We start from the raw sequence: 24,585 nt of genomic DNA on the forward strand, positions 1-24,585 counted from the left end.
CCACACACCCTCGGTATGATCTGGAGTGCATAATGACTGACAAAGCAAACAGCTGAAAAACACTCCTACCACAATAACTTGCGTATCGAATGCCTAATGTGTGACACTCGAAGGTTGAATTTGTGATGTATTTTTCAAATTGATTCGTTTTTTTTTATTTCCCCCTTCAATATGTAAATGTTAATTGCCTCTGGCCTGACTATGAATGCAGGTGCAGGGGGATGGTGTTGCTTGAGGTCATCAGTCTTCTCAGGCCTCTGCAGATTTTGCGCTGTAGCATCTTTGGCCAAATGAGGTCAAAGGAATTCCCCTGGCGCTATTTCCTCTCCAGCATTTGACGACAAACTATTTTATAATGATAAGAACTGTTTGTCAGAATGAACAACTAAGTTATTCGTCGCTCTATCAACTATTTTAGAATGCCTTTTATTGTCCTTTGGGTTGGATTCAGTTACGTCAAACCAGCAAGGACATTTTCCTCGAGCATGTAAACGGTCCAATCACCATTTTGCTAGTTATAACTGGGTCATTGCATTGTGTGGCGTCAGCTCCACATCAGTGCGAGACAGTGTCTATTTTCTTCCGACAAGATTAGACATGTGCTGCCACCCTCTCGTTCATTATTGAACCTGGTGGGATTTAGGGAATTCTAACAAGACGACTTGCCCTTATCTCCAATTCCAGATTTACGCTTCTGCTTACTAATTGTTTTAGATGATTGGCGTGGATCAGAACTTTGCTGCCATAGTGAGTGTAATTAACAGTATGGGGGATGGCTCTATGCATCACAGACACAACGCTGTTGTTAGTTGAAGAGAGGGAGGTCTCAGATTTCTGGGGGTATGACGTTTCTCAACTTTCAATAATGAGTGATTGGCACCGTTTAAAAAAAAACACATTTTGTGGTACTGTATGTCTTTGAGATGTGGAGCCTTGTGCACGTTGGCCGTTTTGCGTTCTGTGCTAGTACCACTGGAAAGTTTTTAGGGCATTCAATTTACAGTTAGGTTGATCAATTGCACAGCTAACTATGAGCAATATTTACAGTTAGCGATCTAGCTAATGTGTTTTGATTTCCACTTCCTCAGGTGGTGAATTAGCCCTAAGTGAATTAGCCTATTAGCTAGTACACACAATCATGTAGGCAAATGGATCTCAAAACATTTGGAGAAGTCTGGAGCCCTATTGTGAAACTAAAATATAGCAACAATAGCCTAATTGTCAGCTCAAATTTGAATGACGAACTGGTTTGCACATAATTACTTGAATCATGCCTTCCTGCTTGGACATGTTTGAAAAAAACATAGTTTTTAATCACACCATCTCAACAGTCTATTTTCCTCAATAAAGCACCGCAAATGACTTAGATTTAAGATTTATGATTATTTTCTATTGCATTACACAAAGTGTTGGTGCGACCAAATCATTGGGCTGGTGCCACCAACTGAAAAGGTTAGTGGGACCAACACTTTGTCTGAGCTGTGTTATTCTGGTACAGGATGCTACGCGTGATGAAATAATAAAATTTTAAAAAAGACCAATTCATTCTTAACACAATACACACTTGATAGGTGTTTTTGTTTGATTTTCACAAAATCATATATTTTAACGTGCAGAATAACTGAGAACAGATTTTCACTTTTTCTTTAAACTGGTCATGATGTGCCAGTTGCACAGTGAAAAGACATACCCTTATAGCCAGCAAAACCCTATGGCGCTTTTGGAATGATGTAAGAATTCACTCATTGTAATGGAACCAGCAAACAGTGAAAGTAAACCTAGATTACAGTCCTGTGAAAACATATACAGCAGCAGACTCCGACTATAGATGAATCAGGATTATGCTCCCCTTGAACTGCACAGAGTGACAGTATTTGGTATTTTAAAGGGGTCTACTGAAGAAATTATTTTAGAGCTGTGGCCTAATTCTCTTCCAAACGCTCACCTTGTTTTGTAACATGCTGATCAGAGAGAGAGAGAGAGAGAGAGAGAGAGAGAAGAGAACATCAGTTTAATAATGACACCACCGATGATGCTGTTGCCACTTTCCACAGAAAGCTGCTGACATTTGACCACTTATTAGCTCTCCTTCTCATCTCCTTTCCCAAATGAATTGTGGCTTAATCTAAATGAGTTAGTTTTCTACACTTGCGAAGAATGAGGCTGGACATTTCTTCAACTTACTTATGGGTGCGTCTTGTCCCCATTTTGTTTTTTAGTCTGTTTGCAAGTGTGAAGTCTTCCTAGACAAATTAACTGATTCCTTATTTGCTGGACATTTATAACATGGCTAGCAAAATAGTTTCATATTCGACTTGAGCTTCATACATGGAATGAAGTTATACGGCCAGTCGGCCACAGAGTATCATTTCAGTCGAAGCAAACAACATTTTGCCGGTATTAAAATGCAGTTCTGGATGACTGATTTGAGATGGGGCATCTTCAAAGCCAGAATATGACCTCACCGATTTGGTTTATGAATTATTACGCCAACCTGACTGCCCGACTTAGAAATTAATTGCGGAGGGTATAAGAGTGTTGGCATATTTCATATCAGTTATTGAAATGTATATTTATAAAAGCATCTCTATTTCCGCCTGCTTTCCGATTTCGAATACTTTCAGAGGCTCCACGTTTGTCCGATTTCCTCTCTCTCACATCCTTCACATTGTCACAGTTTTCAGGAAGTGTAAAGCAAATTCTGAATATGAAACGTCCAGTGGATCAGAAATAGGCCGTGTCCTCTCAGCTGATACTCTCTGATGGAAATATGATGCATATTTAGTTCCTCCTGGGGTCAGTGAATAAATTACAGGAACCACAGTCTTCCTTTGCAAGTTTAGATATTTACATTTTTAGAGAGCGACTAACAGGAGCAATTAGGGTTAAGTGCCTTGTTCAAGGGCACATCGACAGATTTTTCACCTAGTTTGCACACGGATCCGAACAAGCTACCTTTCGGTTACTGGCCCAACGCTCTTCACCGCTAGATTACATACCGTCCTGATTCTATACAGTGTCTCCTCAGGCTTTGTTTTTCCTCCTTTTTGAATGTGTCCGGACTAGAGTGTTACGATGTTGTAAAAAGGGGCCTACTTACGAGCAGTAAATAGAGAAACATTGGAGCCATAAATAACCATCTTTACCATAAATGACCACCTTTATGCATTGCAGCATTACAAACTTTTGCAAATCTTCTCTGGAGTTTCTGTTTGGCTGCTTGGTTTTTGAGGCTGCTGGATAATCACAAGCAGTACTGCAACTTTCTCCCTTTTGTCTGGGTCTCAAGCCACTACTAAGTTAGGCTAACATCAAACTTTTAAGTGAGCCTGCACTATATAGTGAGCCCAGCTACGGTCTCTCAGTTAAGCTGAGGCTTTTAATTTGAAGTACTCCTTGTATATGTTTGTCTGTTATCTCCCTCTCTCTCTCTCTTCACAGGGATAACGGGGATCGTGCCAGACACAGAGCTCCACGCAACGCTCGTATGTCTGCCCCCTCGCTTGGCAGATTTGTTCCCCGGTGGGTGGCCCTGATATGATTAATTGATTGATTCTATTAGGAAAAAGATGCACGGAGTACAACCCAAGGGATAACACATTAAAGCGATTCCACTGGTTTCCCTGATGGAATAACACACAATGCAGAGAAAACAAACAAAAACAGCCATCCCTACAATAAAAAACAGCTTCACACAGCATATAATAAATATTGTAAATACTTAACTAAAAAAAGAAAGATACGGGAAAACAAGAAATAGTCAACCTATCCAAACTCATCAGTTGTCCTCCTGGTACTCTGAATACATGACACTTATTGGCTCTTCATATTCCAATGGCTTTTTTTTGGGGGGGGGGCCAATAATATGAGCCTCTGTGTCCCGAGATTTGGATATAGGAAATGTTTTACATATTCTCAAACTTTTTTCATACGTTTGATTTAGAATTTGTCTACCCAAAGCCAGTGGTGAACATTAGCATAATCATACAGCACAATCATCAATTTGTGCACCAATGTAGAGTCAGTTAAGGCTATTATAAAGACTTGCCTATGCTTTTTAGTCCAAAATTTTAGTCCCCTATTACGCGACATGGATGGTTTCCAATTTTCTTATGTCGTCTTCGTTATGGGGTGAGTAAACTCTCAGTTGTGTGATTCTATGCGACTTGATGCTTCTCTGTTTGTTCAAGGAGGTTCCTACTGCCTGAGTACCTGCCATATGCTGGGATCTTCCACCACGAGAGGGGCCAGCCTGGCCTGGCCACCCATTCCTCCGTCAACAGGGTCCTAGCAGGTAGGCAGAGTTATCCCTGGTGTTTTTGTCTCGTTTTCTGTTTTGGTATCTAGGCTGCAAGCAGAGCTGGCAATTCCTATAATATTTCAGATCACGTGGGTGCTTTAGGACCTGGTTGCCCACACAATGTACCATTTTCAGATGGATGAGCAGTTCAGCCACTCATGAGTATTAGTGCAGCAGCACAGGTAAGTGTTTGCGAAGAGGGCCTCTGCGTAATGACTGCCCTGTGCTCTCCACCCACGCTTTTGGAGCACAATCCACATGCTCCAGTGGTATTGATGTGGACGTTGCAGGTAATGAATTCGTCAAAGAGAGTGCTTCAGAACCTCTTTCCCCTGCCGCCCACACTCTTGCAAACATGCTGGAACGCCCACACCAGCCCCAAAGAGAAAACTTACCAAACTATTTTTTTCCCCTGACATGATTCATGTGTAAAAAAATGTGAGGTTCTCTGAAGTCGCGTCTCAAGCGTGCTTTTGCATTCTTAATGGTTTCTGACTCCTCATATCCAAAGGTAGAGCACATTGACAGCTCATGTCAAACCAAGCCAAATAGTCCCACTCACCCTTTGCTTCCATTGTCCGACAAGGACCGATAGTCACCGCGAGAAATGAGAGTGCTGCTCTGGCTTCCGTGTTGTTTACTGTGTTGTTTCTCATTGTACTGTATCACTGTCATTGTGCGTGTCTTGCCCACTGCTGAAACCTACGAATATCAAATGTTTTACAATTAGTGTTTCCTTTCAACTTGCATGAAAAGTGTCTCCGTGTGTGTGTGTGTGTCGTCGAATTAATAAACGGAGAAATAACACCAAGGTTTCATGCCTATTGAGTCAGGAGAGATGTTCTCCGCCCAGCCCTCCATTTGCTGCCTACGCTGATTACTGTGACACCTGTGTTGATGATGGTTTGTAATGTTGCTCTTAAAATGCCACAGCGACGTATGGGGTGTTTGACTTTAAATGACCTTTCACAGCCATTCAGCATAGCTCCGTTCATAGATGGCCTAGTCTTTTTGTTTTTGGATGATGTGAAAATTGAGAACTGGTATTTTTATATATTAATATTTATACTTTTCACCAGCAGAGGACAGTAGTAACCATATACTTGTATATGTGCCTTTTATGTAAGAGAGAGAAATGCAAATCTTTAATCATTCCAAAAATAAATAATGCTGGTTCACATTTATATAACTGGCAGTTATCTTTTTTTCAATGACAGGGTTTTGTCTTTTAGGGGTTCACTGTTTAAAATTTTTGTGATCCAAAAAGTGCATTTTAATTTAAACTTGCATAAAGACACGAGGTACAGTGGACATGTCATTCAGAGTTTAAGAGACAGTCTAGACCCGGTTTAGCCTCTCAACTATGTCCCTTCCCATCTTGGTGGCCAATCAGTGTCTGAGCAGAAAGAGAATCTGTAAATGGAGAAGGTGACCTGCGATGACATGTCATTGTCACCCCAAAGGTCAGGAGAGAAGGGAACAGACAGGGTGATATTATCTGCTCAGTCTGTAACCCTGAGTGTGAACCCACTGCAATTACCAATCCCAGTGGAGAAGGACTGTAATGGAGTGGACAGAGAGGGTTACAGGTTCAGTCAGCACACAAAATGGAAATGATCTGATAGAAACACAGACAATGGTTGTTCAGAATATTTTGGCTCATTTCCCCACTATTTTCATTGTACCAGTAAATCATACATCTTTTGTCTCTACCATCTCCTCTCTATGTCCAACTTCCTTTCGAAAATCTTATTAGCGCCATATTTTCGAAGTGGCAAGTATTGTATTGCGACGCACACTATAGAGAAGCTGCTTTTAGTTCTGCTCTACCTCTCTTGTCACCCTCTGGCGTTTTCTCCTTTGACTGGGCTGGTGGCAGATGTGGCAGCTTTTCCACCCCTCTGTGCATTGACATGTTGGTCGGGGCATGCAACATCGATATTGCTGGAACTGATGACACCCTTACATAAAGGCCCTCAGCCTTACAGCTTTTAATGGCATAACACACAATACTTCACATCTGTATACTGCTATTTCATGCCTCTTTTTTTTCCTTTTCTTTTTTTGACGTCTTTCTCTATGTGAAAGTTCTTCCCTTTTCGATAAATGTATTATTTTCTTCCGTTTATTGCTCGCAGGCCACAGCTGTGAAACTTTGAAAATGTGAGATCTTGTTAAATGTTTTGTGGCTGAGTTTGTAACGGCCTATGGCCTGTGACCATAATCTAAATCACATTTTATTGGTCACATACTAATATTTAGCAGATGTTATTGTGGGTGAAGCGAATTGCTTGTGTTCCTAGCTCTAACAGTGCAGCAGTATCTAAAGATTCACAACTATACACACACATCTAAACATAAAAGAATGTAATTAAGAAATGTATAAATATCAGGATGAGCAATGTCAGAGTCGCATTCACTAAAATACAGTCGAATAGAATACAGCATATACATATGAGTAAAGCAGTATGTTAACATTATTAAAGTGACAAGTGATTAAAAAAAAAATATATATATATATATAGCAGCAGCAGCTATAGCAGCAACTTCTAAGGTGCAGGGTTGTGTAGCCGGGTGGTAGCTGGCTAGCGATGGCTATTTATTGTCTGCTCTTATATTTTATGAAATTAAAGGCACAGTGTCGTCAGCAATAGGGCAGTGGATTTAGCCCAGAGCTTGTATTCTCAAAATTGGTTAAATGTAGTGCACATTACTCAGAGGTCAAACCACTGGCATGTGTATGATGCAATATATAATGGTTTGTGCTTTAATCCATACTGTTATAATTCAATATTATAGTATCAGTCTCGAAGTGCGTGTTCAGATTTGGCAGTGAGAGTATCTGGAGGCATGTTGTATCAGTGAGACAGGAAGTCTTAATTCATTAAGGCAGCTAGCTCTAAGACATTCCGTTGGTCATGTTGGCTCTTTCCCAGAAGTTGAACAGCAAGGGGCCCGATGTTCCTCTTCCCCAACTTGGGCTTTGTCTTGGGACTGCCGCCAAACATAAAAATATGAACTTCAGGGAAATCACATGTGCAGCCAAGTGGAGAGAGGATATGCCAGGTGTATTTTATTATGTGACGCTCCAGCTCTCTGACATACTGTGCATAGAGGGGCTTGTCACTCTCTTGTCACTTTGCCCTGCTTCAGTCCCCTATAACCTCATTCCCCTTCGGGTCTGTGATCAGTCTCTTTCTCACTCGGTTTGCCTTCTCTTCACCCCCCACCCTGTGTCTGCTTCACCCCTCTTCCCTCTCCTGCAACCCTCCACTGTTGTCTTTCCAGCTTATCCCTACGCTCTTTTTCTTTTCAGTCCCTCCGTCCTAAATCCACCTCTCCTCCGAAGTAAATCTCTTGAGCTTCCCTTCTGTAAGGAGACACTTCTTGCTGATGTGTAGCAGAAAACAATTCCCTCCTTTTGAATGTTAACCCTTTGAATAAGTCATAATTTATTCTCATGTACCTTGGAATTTGCAGTAGCAGCTCCCATGCTGATAACAGGTGGGAGGGTTGAGAACCGCATTATACATGTTAAAGAGCACTTCGGGTTTTTCTTTGATAGCTTCCTGGCAAAAGTAACAGAGGGCATATTTTGAGATGTAGCTTATGTACACGAGCAAGTCCCAAACTGATGTGTGTACAGTGTACCGCCTCCTCATTTCCAACACCTCTTCCCGATCATTGCTTCAATTGTTTCTCTGCTCAAGTTATTTTCTTTAGCTGTGCAATTGTGGCCCCTCATCAGGAGTTGATATTTGTTTGTGCCGACACCCACCACCACCACCATCCTAAGTTGCCCATCCCTTTTCGAAGTACACCATCACCCAGTTGGCTCATGCTCTGTCAAACCAAGATAAGTCTAACCGTCATCCCCATGTACATTGTATTGGGAAAGCTGTTGAATATGCATTCCCTGCACTTTGTTAGCCCTCCAAAAATATGTGTGCGTAGGCTATCCCCCAAAGCCCAATGGGAAAACTGAGCCTCCGATTAGAAGTTTTTCCTGTTGAAATGCATTAGCGAAGAGTAAACCATACTGTTTAAATGTTCATATAAAATTGAGTTTTTGTCATTTGCATTTTTCACATGTATTTGCTCTTCACAATAACAAAGATGCGGTTTGAATCAAAGCGTCCCGGCTGGGGTTACTGAGTGCTTGAGTGGCTGCGTTAGAATATCTTAGTGGGTCCTGACTCTGTAATGCAGTAGTCTCGCTTTATAGATGGAAGGGCGACTACCTTTTTTATTTCCATTATGGGAGCTCTCTTGGAGGCGTTTGACGCTGTGGTTGATGGACACTCAGACAGAGCAGTGTAGTGGTTTTAGTTTGGGAGAGCCTGCCAACATCATGCCTGTCATTTTAATAGGTGTAACTGTTGAACCCCCTCTTATAAGAGTGGAGTGGATTGTCATGGTGTTGAGCAGAGATCTCCAGTATGGCTGATTGCATCCCCACTCCTGCTATTTACCTCCTCTCTTTTACGTTTCCTGTTTGGGTAACTTTCAGCGGATATAGAAAGTGTGTAATGCATTCGGGTTCCTCTCTGTTGTCTTGTTTCCCATTAAAATGTTTATTGTTCTCTTGTCAATGCTCTTCGGTTTTGCTGAAGTTGTGCAGTGGTGGTCTGATAATGATGTTCCGACTACGGTCAGGGAGGGTTATGTAACAGGATGATAACAATGTTAGAATATCTGAATCTTCTTTTCTGTGATCAGACTGCAGATCGGGCTGTTACTAGCCTAAATGCTGACTGGATACTGACGGCCTGCTGTCTGCTACCCGGTTGTCACCACTGAATGCTTATGTGCACTCACCATAGAAAAGTGGAAGTTTCCAGCTGTCAGCATTAAGCTCAATACATTGGGGATTTAGGAAATGTCCTGCTTTTGGACTAATTTCTCCATTGCCAGACGGGCAACAGATTTTCTGTTGTGCAGTGTGTCATATCCCAGGAAGTGTACCCAGCTGAATTCTATGTGCACAGGGCCTGCACAAGATGTTGTACACTCCTAAAATAACCCTAAAATATCTAGGATGTTATTAGTCTATCATTTATTCTCAATGTTTCATCAGGATGCAATAATGCAAGACATTAGAGCAGGGGGTCTTCAACCTTTTCTTGCCCAGGGACACATGCCTTGGTAAACCTGGCGACCAAGGGACCCCCATCGAATGTTAACGCAAAACAAATGTTCTCGTCTTTTCTTATCAGGTGAATAGCAAGGAGAAGTAATCAACATTATTATACATTTTTGTTGTTTGTATTTTGCCCCACTTTTTTTTCTCCCCAATTTCGATCTTATCTTATCTTTGAAACTCCCCAACGGGCTTGGAAGGACGCATGACTTCACCTTTGCCTCTCCCAAGCCCGCGCTCCTTAACACCCGCCAGCTTAACCCGGAAGCCAGCCGCACAAATGTGCCGGTGGAAACACAGTTCAACTCGCAACCAAGTTCAACTCAACTCAGCCTGCAGGCACCCGGCCTGCCACAAGGAGTCGCTAGGGTGCGATGAGCCAAGTAAGGCCCCACCGGCCAAACCGTCCCCTAACCCGGACGACGCTGGGCCAATTGTGCACCGTCCTAAGCTGTGCCACGGCCGGTTGTATCACAGCCCGGAAATGAACCCGGTTCTGTAGTAACTCCTCTAGCTCTGTGATGCGATGCCTTAGACCACTGCGCCATTCGAAGGCCAGTAATCAATATTTTTTAATTAATAGTTTTGATACATTGTTTTTTTTATTCTGACCTCCCCATATTATAAATGGAGTAGGAAGTGTGAACTCTAACATAGCCTATTAGATAGAAACATAACTCCAAACACTTTCACAAATAGCAGCAGTCAAGAAAGCTTACCAGTGGCACTTTCCGCGACTGGAACTCGCGGGTGCTTTTTCAAAACAAAATGTCAGATACTCCAGTTTGTGTATTTGGCTCCAATGAGTGTAATTTGCTCAATATTAGGAGTTGAGAAATAAAGTTTACATCATTTAGAAATTATATTCCCTTTTCTACTGGAGGTATGTAATTCAAAATGTTTATTTTGTTGTTGCTAGCAATATTCATAACATTAAAATACATGCTTTTTAGTTGTTGTTTGTGTATTCTTTTTTTATTGAACCCCCTGCCGTACCTATGGGTCTGTGAACCCCCGGGTTGAATACCCCTGCTTTAGAGGCTATGGTGTATTGTGCATGTTGTCTAGGAGTAGTGTTGAGCTGTGGAGCCAGTGATGGTGGCCATTACTTGAAGATGTTTCTCAACCCTCCTAGGTCTTATGAAGGAGTGACATTTTATGGGGATAATTCAGGATGAGCTGAGTCAGGGTCTATTGCAGGACACACCAGTGCTCCCTCATACTGTTATGGGCTCTTGAAAATCTTGCCTGGAAATTCCCAAAGGATATGCATTTGGATTTTGTAATACTTTTCCTGAGAGCTGTGTCGGACAGCTGGCAGCAGCTTTCTCCTCACCAAATGATTTTTAAAAAGTACCTACTTACTCCATGAAGTATTTTTTTATGAAGTAAGTAAGTGCTAAGTGTCGTCAGAGGCCCAGTGGTTAAAATAGAGTGTGTCTACAGTATTATATTAAGTTATTGTTCAGAGATAAAGTAGCCATACACGATCCCTTTTGAAAAATTCACTCTACAGAGACCATCTCCTCTCTTCGATATTAAAAATGGGTTTCAGGAAGGCATTGGTAGTCACTCTGCTATGCTTTAGGCTCACTTCCACTTTTGTGTAAAGCACACTGGCAGTGTGGTGAGTGGCAGATAATCCCTTTTTTTTAGTAGACGAATGGTTTGTTGATTTGCAAAACACAGGTAATACTGGCTCAGTCAAACCTTTACTTGGCGGAGTCTCACAAAATTTAAGAACGCTCAAGCAGTAGTTGGACACCGGACTCTAAAAGCTACTGCTCTTCAGCCGAAAAGTTTTTATGGCCTCTGCATAATTCATTCATCGTTCTGCTGTTTATGGTACCTTCAAAATGTGTACTTGGATGAGCCCGAAAGCACATCTCTTTGCAGGCTGTGCTAAAGGCCAGTTACAGCCTATATGGACTTTGAGGATGAATAATGGGTATAGACCTAATAGTTTGTGGTGGAGCTACTCTTTCAGACACATGTTCACACTGACTCAATCATGCACACGCGCACACAGATCTAAACCACATTAGGCTCGTTTTAACTATTGTAACATTTTGCTTGCTTTCGGATTCTGTCAGGAATGGCCGACTAAAGGTATGTGGTTGAAGTTTGACGTGATTGACTTTTCTACTGGCAGAATTTAAACCGTTTAAACTGTCAGAACAGAGACTGACTGTCGGTCTGATTCCATTTCTATAATGCCATATCTTGTTGCATTCCTTACATTATTTCATAGTGTGGCAAATGAGATTAGCATTGCTCTTGTATTAGGGCTGTCATAAATATTCCCTGGTTTTATTTGGAGTGTTTTAATCCTGTTTTCAGCCTTTAAACATTATTTGAATGATTTTATATTCAACAAATCATCTTTGCCTCGTCTCTACATTTCATCAGTCATGCCCCAATGCACTGTGGATGTAACCACAGCAACCAAATATTTTGTGATTTATTGCTACTTTGATAAGATAGTGATTACTCTGTTGGGCAGTTGTCACACCTCAAACTCTAGCTCCACTTGACGTGCTTCCATACTGCTACAGCACTACGTTATGTTTTTCATGTGTTAGTGGACCCACTGTGATTGAGTTTATTTTCGTGTATGGTCCCTTTTTTCTCTGCATTGAACAAATGCACTCACACTGCATAGCTTGAAGCACTTACTGAACAATTGTAGCTCAGCCATAAACAAACACTACTAGCTGTATCCTGACAAAGCTAGCCATAAGCATCTAGCAAGCAAGCTTGCTGGAGAAATGTCATTTTCATGTACAGAACAAGATGTGCAGTAGAGTTTATCTGGTTTATGGGAGGTCAACCCATGTGGGTCCATTATTTCAGACCTCCCTATGAACCAAATACCAACAGTAGTAGCCATTCAGACCCCAACTGGTATAAAAATAGCTGTGGGGAAAAAGCAACAAGAGACTTGTGCCTCCCTCTCCTTTTTAAAGTGCAAGCATCCCCAGCAGAGACATTTCTAAGTGATGTTGGAAAATTACTGTCCTTATTCTGGCTAGTCTGATCTTACTCTCCTAATAGGACGTAATAAAAATGTGTGTTTTCGAAAATGCGTTCATGTACTAGTTTTTCTCTGAATTTACAGAGACTCATAAGGCCAGTGGTTGCGTACGCATGACTCAATATAACCCAGGGTGCTTGATCCTCATATGGCTGATCTTCTGTGTATTATAGTGTGACTAACAGGGTCTTCTCCCTCTGGTCTAATAGACTGTAGCTACAGTTGAATTCTGAAGTTTACATACATTTAGGTCGCAGTCATTAAAACGACTTTTTCAACTATTCCACAAATTTCTTGTTAACAAACTATAGTTTTGGCAAGTCTGTGAGGGCATCTACTCATGGGGAAATCAGCCAAGATCTCGGTTAAAACTTGTAGACCTCCCCAAGTCTGGTTCATCCTTGGGAGCAATTTCCAAATACCTGAAGGTACCACCTTCATCTGTACAAACAGTAGTACACAAGTATAAACGGCATGGAACCATGCAGCCGTCATACCGCTCAGGAAGGAGACGCGTTCTGTCTCCTAGCGATGAATATACTTTGGTGTGAAAAGTGCATATCAATCCCAGAACAACAGCAAAGGACCTTGTGAAGATGCTGGGGGAAACAGGTACAAAAGTATCTATATCCACAGTAAAACAAGTTCTATATCGACATAACCTGAATGGCCGCTCAGCAAGGAAGAAGCCCTGCTCCAATCCGCCATTAAAAAAGCCAGACAATGGTTTGCAACTGCACATGGGGACAAAGATTGTACTTTTTGGAGAAATGTCCTCCTGTCTGATGAAACAAAAATAGAACTGTTTGGCCATAATGAACATCGTTATGTTTGGAGGAAAAAGGGGGAGGCTTGGCAGCCGAAGAACGCCATCCCAACCGTGAAGGACGGGGGAGGCAGCATCATATTGTGGGGGTGCTTTCCTGCAGGGGGGACTGGTGCACTTCACAAAATAGATGGCATCATGATGAAGGAAAATTATGTGGATATATTGAAGCAACATCTCAAGACATCAGCGAGGAAGTTAAAGCTTGGTCGCAAATGGGTCTTCCAAATGGACATTGACCCAAGCATACTTCCAAAGTTGTGGCAAAATGGCTTAAGGACAACAAAGTCAAGGTATTGGGAGTGGGCATCACAAAGTCCTGACCTCAACCATATAGAAAATGTGTGGGAAGAACTGAAAAAAGCGTGTGTAAGCAAGGAGGCCTACAAACCTGACTATTACACCAGCTATGTCAGGAGGAAGGGGCCAACATTCACCGAACTTATTGTGGGAAGCTTGTGGAAGGCTACCCTAAACGTTTGACCCAAGTAAAACAATTTAAAGGCAGTACTACCAAATACTAATTGAGTACATGTAAATATCTGACCCACTCGGAATGTGATGAAAGAAATAAAAGCTGAAATAAATCATTTTCTCTACTATTATTCTGACATTTCTCGTTCTTAAAATAAAGTGGTGATCCTAACTGACCTAACACAGGGAATTTTTACTAGGATTAAATGTCAGTAATTGTGGAAAAACTGAGTGTAAATGTATTTTGCTTAGGTGTATGTAAACTTCCGACTTCAACTGTATATCATTCCACTTTCTTTTCATGTATGAGTGCAGTAAGTCCGTGAGTTGTTGTCAATCTCCAAACCCACCATGTGGTACTATTATGAACCGAGGTCCCATGTGAGAGAATTAGGGTCCTCTCTCTCATCCATGGTGCCATGTGACAGTGGTGTAGTCTGCATGGCCATGGGGTTAGAACCAGTGACTCCACTTAGTTCTGACCCCTCTACCTATAAAAGGGTGAACTGTGAAAATGTATCTGGTTTTATATATGGACTGCGAGACCAGGGGGAATAAAATGCAGTCTATGATTAATATGCATCAAATAATGCCACTTATGCTCTCTCCATCCCTTTGTCCGTTGTCCCCATACCACCTCAATGCGTACTTCTTGCTACTCTTCTTCCCACACTGCCCCAGACACTTCCTTTCGATCCAGTTCAACTCTCCAATCCATCTCCCCCTCCAGTTTCATTCTCTAGTAATCATTAACTTTTTATCTGATGATGGTGTGAAAATGGTCGAGGCTTTTTTAGTATCAAATCAAATTGTGTTAGTCACATGCGGCGAATACAACAGGTGTACATTGAAATGCTTACTTACGAGACCCTAAACAACAATTCAGTTTTTTTTTAATAACCTCTTAAGTCTACCCCTTCCTTTTTCGAACATTCTGTTAAAAATCGCGCAACTTTTCAGCGTCCTGCTACTCATGCCAGGAATATAGTATATGCATATGATTAGTATGTGTGGATAGAAAACACTCTGAAGTTTCTAAAACTGGTTAAATCACGGCTGTGACTATAACAGATTGTGTGTTTCATTGAAAAACGCAAGAAAAACTGCTCTCTGAAAGCTAAAAATAATTTCCATAAGTCACTTTCATGGGTTGTTAAAAGAGCACAAAATTAATTATGGATCTGCATGCAATTCATACAGATTCCACACGATGTCGCCATTGTCGTCATTTTCAATGGACTTTTTTGTTGGAAAATCCAACTAACAGGATTCCGTTTCTTCCGGTCTCCACCAGGATGGTTTGAATGTGCACATTGGCAGCCATTGATTTGCAGACGAGGAGCTATTGAATATACATCGCCCTGTAATCATTTTGATAGATTATAAACGTTTACTAATACCTAAAGTTGGATTACAAAAGTATTTCGAAGTGTTTTGTGAAAGTTTATCGTCGACTTTTTTAATTTAAAAAAATGACGCAGCGTTTAAAAACAATGTTTTTTTCTGAATGACACAGCTTCCATAGAAAGCTATTTTGGGTATATATGGACCGATTTAAACGAAAAAAAGACCCAATAGTGATGTTTATGGGGCATATAGGAGTGCCAAGAAAGAAGCTCGTCAAAGGTAATGAATGTTTTATATTTTATTTCTGCGTTTTGTGCTGCGCCGGATAAGCAAAGTCTTTGTTTACGTCGCATTCAGGCATTTTGAGGTGTTGCATGCTATCAGATAATAGCTTCTCATGCTTTCGCCGAAAAGCATTTTAAAAATCTGACTTGTTGGCTAGGTTCACAACGAGTGTAGCTTTAATTCAATACCCTGCATGTGAATTTTGATTAAGGTTTGAGTTTTAACGAGTACATTTAGCATTTAGCGTAGCGCATTTGCATTTCCAGGTGTCTACTTGAGACATCTGCGTCTCAAGTAGGAGCAATAATTAAATATACGGAAAAGTCTAAGAAATAAAAACTAACAAGTAATTAAAGAGCAGCAATAAAATAACAATAGCGAGACTATATACAGGGGGGTACCGGTACAGAGTCAATGTGCACTGGTTTGTTGAGGTAATAAGTACATGTAGGTAGAGTCATTAAAGTGACTATGCATAGATGATAACAACAGAGTAGCAGCGGTCAAAAAGGTGGAAGGGGGGGCAATGCAATAGTCTGGGTAGCCATTTGATTAGCTGTTCAAGAGTCTTATGGCTTGGGGGTAGAAGCTGTTTAGAAGCCTCTTGGACCTAGACTTGACGCTCCGGTACTGCTTGCCGTGTGGTAGCAGAGAGAACAGTCTATGACTAGGGTGGCTGGAGTCTTTGACAATTTTTAGGGCCTTTCTCTGACACCGCCTGGTATTGAGGTTCTGGATGGCAGGAAGCTTGGCCCAAGTGATGTACTGGGCCTCGGACCACAAGCCTCTTGTGTAATGCCTTGCGTTCGGAGGCCGAGCAGTTGCTATACCAGGCAGTGATGCAACCAGTCAGTATGCTCTCGATGGTGCAGCTGGAGAAGCTTTGAGGATCTGAGGACCCATGCCAAATCTTTTCAGTCTCCTGAGGGGGAATAGGCTTTGTTGTGCCCTCTTCACAACTGTCTTTGTGTTCTTGGACCATGTTAGTTTGTTGGTGACGTTGACACCAAGGAACTTGAAGCTTTCAACCTGCTCGGCTGCTACCCTGTCGACGAGAATGGGGGTGTGCTTGGTCCACCCTTTCCTGTAGTCCACAATCATCAATCCTTTGTCTTGATCACGTTGAGGGAGAGGTTGTTGTCCTGGCACCGCAAGGTCAGGTCTCTGACGACCTCCCTATAGGCTGTCTCGTCATTGTCGGTGATCAGGCCTACCACTGTTGTGTCATCGGCAAACTTAATGATGGTGTTGGAGGCGTGCCTGGCCTTGCAGTCATGAGTGAACAGGGAGTACAGGAGTGGACTGAGCATGTACCCCTGATGGGCCCCTGTGTTGAGGATCAGCTTGGCAGATGTGTTGTTACCTATTCGTACCACCTGGGGGCGGCCGTCAGGAAATCCAGGATCCAGTTGCAGAGGGAGGTGTTTAGTCCCAGGGTCCTTTAGCTTATTGATTAGCTTTGAGGGCACTATCTGTGGATCTGTTGGTGCGGTATGCAAATTGGAGTGGGTCTAGGGTTTCTGGGATAATGGTGTTGTGAGCCATGACCAGCCTTTCAAAGCACTTCATGGCTACAGACGTGAGTGCTACGGTTCGATAGTCATTTAGGTTCTTGGGCACAGGCACTGTGGTGGTCTGCTTGAAACATGTTGGTATTACAGACTCAGACAGGGAGAGGTTGAAAATGTCAGTGAAGACACTTGCCAGTTGGTCAGCGCATGCTCGCAGTACACGTCCTGGTAATCCGTCTGACCCTGCAGCCTTGTGAATGTTGACCTGTGTAAAGGTCTTACTCACATTGGCTGCGGAGAGCGTGATCACACAGTCTTCCGGAACCAGCTGGTGCTCTCATGCGTGTTTAAGTGTTATTTGCCTCAAAGCAAGTATAGAGTTAGTTTAGCTCGCCTGGTAGACTTGTGTCACTGGGCAGCTCTTGGCTGTGCTTCCCTTTTGTAGTCTGTAATGGTTTGCAAGCCCTGCCACATCCGACGAGCGTCGGAGCCGGGGTAGTTCGATCCTATCTTAGTCCTGTACTGATGCTTTGCCTGTTTGATGGTTCGTTGTAGGGCATTGCGGGATTTCTCATAAGCTTCCGGGTTAGTGTCCCGCTCCTTGAAAGCGTCAGCTCTACCCTTTTAGCTTAGTGCAGATGTTGCCTGTAATCCATGGCTTCTGGTTGGGGTATTACATACGATCGCTGTGGGGACGACGTCATCAATGCACTTATTGATGAAGCCAATGACTGATGTGGTGTTCTCCTCAATGCCATCGGAGGAATCCCGGAACATATTCCTGTCTGTGCTAGCAAAACAGTCCTGTTGCTTAGCATCTGCTCCATCTGACTACTTTTTTATTGATCTAGTCACTGGTGCGTCCTGCTTTAATTTTTGCTTGTAAGCAGGAATCAGGAGGATAGAGTTATAGTCAGATTTGCCAAATTGAGGGGAAGGGAGAGCTTTGAACGTGTCTCTGTGTGTGGAGTAAAGGTGTTCTAGAATGTTTTCCCTCTGGTGCACGTTTAACATGCTGATAGAAATTAGGTCAAACTGACTGAAGTTTCCCTGCATTAAAGTCACCGGCCACTAGGAGCGCCACCTCTGGATGAGCGTTTGCCTGTTTGCTTTTGGCGGAATATAGCCCCTTATGTTTGGTTTTAGTGCCAGCCTCAGTCTGTGGTGGTATGTAAACAGCTATGAAAAATACAGATGAAAACTCTCTAGGTAAATAGTGTGGTCTATAGCTTTTCATGATGTACTCTACCTCAGGTGAGCAATAGCTCGAGACCTCCTTAGTTGTCGTGTACCAGCTGATATTTACAAAAATACATAATCCGCCGTCCCTTGTCTTAACAAGGGGCTTCAACTGCTGTTAGTCATTAACTAGCTAACTACGGTGCTCGTCTAGATACTGTAGTTTGTAATGTTTGCCACGTATGATTCTAAGTGTTATTTTCCAAAGATGATTTATCAGAGTTTCTAAACCCTGAAATTATTAGAAATGTTTAGCTTATTGAGTGCCATCTCCTTTCAAATGTAACTAACATTTGTCATAAAACATGTTAGGGTTGTTCGACCATGCATTATATTTCTGGTGTATAGGCCTAGTACATGTGAAATCCACTCTTTAAGATCCACTTTCTTTCAATCAGTCAAGTGCAGCCAGTGCACTACAGATGTTATCTTTAGTTATCTTTAGTTATCCTCTGAGAATAGGTAGTTCATTATATATGTATTTTCCTCAATCTAGCAATCATCCGTTGTAGATAATTCTGCCATGAGGTTTTTGTGCATTGTAGACAATGATGCATGGAAATACAGTAAGACGGTGGCTAATTAGATTTTTTTTTAAATATAAAACGAAATGGGGTGAATAGAGCATAAGGGCAGATAACTTCCCAGATTAAACATAATCAAATTTAATGTGCAGTAGGGGCCCTTTTAATTGCAAATAAATTCATTAAAAATCCTACAATGTGATTTTCTGGATTTTTTTTTCTCATTTTATCTGTCATAGTTGAAGTGTACCTATGATGAAAATTACAGGCCTCTCATCTTTTTAAGTGGGAGAACTTGCACAATTGGTGGCTGACTAAATACTTTTTTGCCCCACTGTATGCACCTGACTATGTACAAAGCCTGCGTGAGTCTAGGCCCCTTCTCCCCCCTCTGACATGAGCCATGGTGGGTCTGTCAGAAATGAATGGAACAAGTGCCCCTCTACGTGTAACTTGCTCCGACACTTCAGTGACGTTATAAATGATGGTCTCTTAATGACTTAAATAAGAGCAGATGGCAGACAGCCATATGTAAAGTCCATCATACTGTAGTTCTGTATAGCTGCATTGTTGACCACACACCGTATAGGCAAATTGCAACTGTGTGTAAGTACAAATTGTAACATTTAAGCTAACCAAGCTAAGTTTGCCACATTACGAAGAGGGTAATTTCTTTCACTTTCGTGAAAATGTTACAGTTGCTCAGCAAACTTGATGTATTCCTGTAAGAAGGGAAAGTGCAGCCTTGAAAGAGGTTTAGCCCATTACCATGGCGCAGCAGATAAAAACATTAAGCACTTAATCCCTCACACTGCAGTTTCAGTAATTTTTTGATAAAATTGTGTCATGTAAGCGTAGCTAATTATGGCAAACTCGATCGGTTTTTAATCTACTTTGCTTTTTGAACACCTTGAAAGTAGAAGAAACACTCAGTATAAACAGCCATTGTCTCTGGTCTTTATCATTAGTTTATTTTGCAGTCAAGTCAATACAGCAACTTGTTTTTTTCTCACAAGCCTGAGGCCTTTATCTCCATTTCAAATTAACTGTGAAAAAATGATTGCGGTTGCAGACAGTTGCAGTTTGTAAGTGGCCTAGACTTTGACTTGGGGAGTGACTTGCACACATTCTGCCACAGACAGAAAATGTGTCAATTGTGTAATAATTTGTGGCATTTTAACGTAGCATAAGGGCAGTTTCTATTGATGTTGCTGCCTCTGGGTCAGTTACTTCAGACATTTTACTATGTACTGACTGATGGAAGTTTGTTCTGAAATCAAATTAGAACCAGTAAATGCGTTTGCATATATGATTTAGGCCTATACCTCATAATTCATGAGGACCTTGCAATTGGCGATATTGCAGTATTATTAATGCATTTATCATATATTTTACAGCATTTTAGAGCAGTTCTTTGCCTCTTAGGTTTAGACAATCTTATGAATAGTATTTGTACGAGATTGCCCATTTTGGTATAACAGCGTACAGACGCCATTACCCTTTTTTGATGATTATTAAATGGTTTTAGTCTACTATAGCTTTTCACCAGCACCCTTTTGATTTGCCATTAGTCACACACTGACATAATTGCACCTGGTCAGGATTCCATTATCATCAGCCACGTTTATGTGCGTCCTATTGTAGCGAGGTTCTTATGTACCACAGGAGAACCAAGAAATGAAGAGCGACACCACGGCTGTCTTTTAGGCTTTTATGTTGATCTGCAATAGTATTGTGAAAAGACAGGACAGGAACACATCAGTCTCCAATGCACCATCTGACAAGTTGTTCTTTCTCTCTGTGTTTTCTCAGACTCACACAATCACACTCACACATAAAGCCATAATGTATACTATAAAATAATAACCAGTCCTTAATACAAAGAATGTATAATCTTAATTCTTAGACAATAGAACCATACCTGCAATAGTATTGTGAAAAGACAGGACAGGAACACATCAGTCTCCAACGCACCATCTGACAAGTTGTTCTACACAGGAGCATGAAGAAAGGTAAAACACATATACTGTCTCACATCCCCAATACATCGCTAGGTGCTTTCAGTGTTGACAGTAGCAAAATACAACAACTCATGTACAAAAACACTGCAACATAAACAAGTTACAACGTGAAATCGCCTCTTTTCCATTCAGACCGTTGAGGACCAAACTACATCTCCCATAATGCAATGCCAGCACCGGTCGGCAGCTCAGCTAACCGTCTACATCACAGAAAGGCATGCTAGCTAGCAACAGCAGCACTTTTAGCACTCTGTAAACTATATTAATAACAACAATAAAACTCTCAAAGTTACATGTTTCAATAGTCTCACACTCCCTTATAACAATATCTACAGCATTAACCTTGGGATGTTTAATTTATTTCATGTTATGGACTACAAAGGAGTAATCTGCAACACGTACATTTCTCTCTGTGTTTTCTCGGACTGAGGAGAACGGGAGCTACGGGTAGTACCAGGGTGTTAGTAGGTGACACAAGCACCCAGATGAAGTAAAATATATTTAATGAAACAAAACCCGAAGATGTTATCATTCCGCTACTGTAGCTGCCTACCTAACATCAACAGGCAGCACCAGTAGCGCAACAATTAAAAATAGACACCAAAAGTAAAGTTCCTGGCGATCATAGCGATCTGACTCCCTTCTGTCTGAACTTGGAATATTCCTGTCGCAAGCTTTGGCCACTGACCCTCAACCTGGTTGTTCTGTTCTGCGTTGTGTACTATTCTAATAATTTGAAGTTTGATGAAATAACCATTTTAAATCTACTACACTATTAACATAACACTCCAGGAAAGTGTCAACATAATGGACTTAAAAAATATTTTAAAAAACAGCGTTTACTGAGAATGACTGGGCAGACAGGAAAAAGCATGGGCCTGGACCACTGCTGTTATCCCTAATTTTGGATGACCGCTCAACAAAGGCTTGACTGAATTACAAAACTGTATAATAGATAACACCCCCCCCCCCCCCCCATAACCTAAGTACATATTATAGAAATTAAGTGACTCATGCAGTTTTTTTGTTTTTGCTCAGCGGGATAAAGTTACATGATGACCTTCTCTGTTCTCTTCTCCTAGGTGCGGTTATCGGTGACGGTCAGTCAGCTGTGGCCAGTAACATCGCCAACACCACCTACCGCCTCCAGTGGTGGGACTTCACCAAGTTTGACCTACCTGAAATCAGCAACTGTGAGTGGACCAACATTGTTGAACTTATCGATTTGTTGGGATGGAACAAGAAACTTAGGCCTACTCATACAGATCTGCCCTGCCTTTTTCCATCTTTCATTCCTCTGTGGGGATTGTTTCAGATCCAAGCCTAGCACTATTCTAGGATGCCTTCTCTCTCTCTATCTTGCCTGCCGCTGGTCTTAATGGTCCGGTTCATTTCACAGTAGTCTCCCTGCAGGACCATGCTGAGTGCATTCTACTTTAGTATTTTGAGATTCAGTGGCTCTGTTTATCATCAGGCTCACATAGTGTCGTGGTCTGGTTGTTACTCTGCTTCAGGCCAAGTTATTCCTGACGTCAGGTCACAGGACAGAGAACAGAGCCCCGCTGCTTAGAGCACCACCTCTAAATATAAAACCCACTGGGTTATTCTGCTCTAATCCATTCAGTGCCCAACCAAGCACTTTTTCTGGGTTTAGTTTTCTTTAAACATATACTGTGTTTGACAAACTGTTCTTATAGAGGTTGTAATATGATATGTAATAGTGTCTATTTAAATCAAATAATTTGGTCCAGTGACTGTTACTGTAATGTACTCCTAGCGGTTCAGTACATCATTATACCCAGCACCTACAATAGACATTGGGGAAGGACATTATTCTCAAACTACGCCATGACTTTTATAGAGGATTTCACATTTCTGTGCGTACCTGAAGGTCAGTAACTTTTGAGTGTTGGGTCCCCAGGCTAGTCGTCCAAACTTGAGCAATGTCAAAAGATGGTTATTTTGGGGGTAAAATTCACTCCAGAATATAGGAAGCAGAAGCCTATGGTATTCTCTAGAACAGGGATCAACAAAATGTTGCCGCGGGATATTTTTTTGTTGTTGTTGAGAGTCAGAGGGCCAGAACTTAATTACAAATAATTTGTAGACTGAAAGTTCACCACAAGAAGCCCAAACAGATATTATATTTGACTAAATAGTAATAATAATTTCAAACCTTGCTTACAACGATCACATATACAGTGCCTTCAGACAGTATTCATACCCCTTCACTTATTCCACATTTTGTTACAGCCTGAATTCAAAATTGATTAAATATATATTTTTATCACCCATCTACACATAATAACAAAGTGAAAACATATTTTTTACAAATGTTTGCAAATGTATTGAAAATTAAATACAGATATCGAATGTACATAAGTATTCAAACCACTGAGTCAATACTTTGCTGAAGCACATTTTGGCAGCGATTACAGCTCGGGGTCTTTCTGGGTAAATCTCAAATTGTGCAACATTTTCCCATTTGTATTCTTCAAGCTCTGTCAAATTTGCTTATTGGTCATTGCTAGACAACCATTTTTAGATCTTGTCATAGATTTTCAAGCAGATTTAAGTCAAAACTGTAACTAGGCCACTCAGGAACATTCACTGTATTCTTGGTAAGCAACTCCAGTGTAGATTTGGCCTTGTGTTTTAGGTTATTGTCCTGCTGAAAGGTGGATTTATCTCCCAGTGTCTGGTGGAAAGAAGAATGAAGCAGGGTTTCTTCAAGGATTTTGCCTTTGCTTAGCTCCACTCCATTTCTTTCTTATCCTGAAAAACTCCCCTTGTCCTTTAATGATGACAAGCATACCCATAACAGCCACCACTATGATTGAAAATATGGAGAGTGGTACTCTGTAATGTGTTGTATTGGATATGCCCCAAACATAACATTTAGTATTCATGACAAAAAGTTAATTGCTTTGCCACATTTTTTTACAGTATTACTTAAGTGCCTTGTGGCAAACAGGATGCATGTTTTGAAATATTTTTATTCTGCACAGGCTTCTTTCTTCGCTCTGTCAGTTAGTGTTGTAGAGTAACTACAATGTTGTAGATCCATCCTCAGTTTTCTCCTATCACAGCCATTAACTCTCAAACTGTTTTAATGTCACCATTGGTCTCATGGTGAAATCCTGAGCGGTTTATTTAGGCTTGCCATAACAAAGGGGTTGAATACTTATTGACTCAAGACATGTCAGCTTTTCATTTTTCAACAAACAAACAATTTTTTTTGTAAAAATGTTAAAGAACATAATTCTACTTTGATATTATGGGGTATTGTGACAAAGGCCAGTAACAAAAAATATAAATGTAATACATTTTTAAATTCAGGCTGTAACACAACAAACTGGAAAAAGTCAAGGAGTGTGAATACCTTCTGAAGGCAAGTCTTTGAATGAATGTGCTTGAGTGGCCCAGCCAGAGCCCGGACTTGAACCTGATCGAACATCTCTGGAGGGAACTGAAAATAGCTGTGCGACAACGCTCCCCATCCAACCTGACAGAGCGTGGGAGGAACTCACCAAATACAGGTGTGCCAAGCTTGTAGTGGCATACCCATAAAGACTTCAGGCTGTAATCGCTGCCAAATGTGCTTCAACAAATTAAAGGGTATGATTACTTTGGTACTTTTTTCTTATTTCTTTTTTTATATACAGTGGGGGGGGGGGGGGGGGGGGGGGGGGGTGTATTTAGTCAGCCACCAATTGTGCAATTTATCCCACTTGTAATCCATTTTAGAACAAGGCTGTAACATAACAAAATGTGGAAAAAGTCAAGGGGTCTGAATACTTTCCGAATGCACTGGATCTCTCATGTGTGGAAATACTTTGGAATACATTTCCTAAATTAAATTACTTTGAGCTTTTTTGCTGGTG

The 24,585-nt window shown here is 41.4% G+C and overlaps 1 protein-coding gene across 3 annotated transcripts in view; it reads left to right on the forward strand.

Annotated features, from left to right (window-relative positions):
• The window catches only part of LOC139411310 (activating molecule in BECN1-regulated autophagy protein 1A-like), a 99,869-nt gene that overhangs the window by 20,774 nt on the left and 54,510 nt on the right, over positions 1-24,585 (forward strand). For 2 of the 3 annotated variants that reach the window (XM_071157469.1, XM_071157471.1), the window contains exons 10-12: positions 3,442-3,522; positions 4,191-4,294; positions 21,784-21,894. In XM_071157469.1, coding sequence (XP_071013570.1) covers positions 3,442-3,522; positions 4,191-4,294; positions 21,784-21,894 — 296 coding nt within the window. The remainder of the gene's footprint in view (positions 1-3,441; positions 3,523-4,190; positions 4,295-21,783; positions 21,895-24,585) is intronic. The other variant, XM_071157470.1, reaches the window with a different exon arrangement.

The sequence above is a fragment of the Oncorhynchus clarkii genome, chromosome 6 (assembly GCF_045791955.1).
Source record: "Oncorhynchus clarkii lewisi isolate Uvic-CL-2024 chromosome 6, UVic_Ocla_1.0, whole genome shotgun sequence".
Lineage (NCBI taxonomy): Eukaryota > Metazoa > Chordata > Actinopteri > Salmoniformes > Salmonidae > Oncorhynchus > Oncorhynchus clarkii.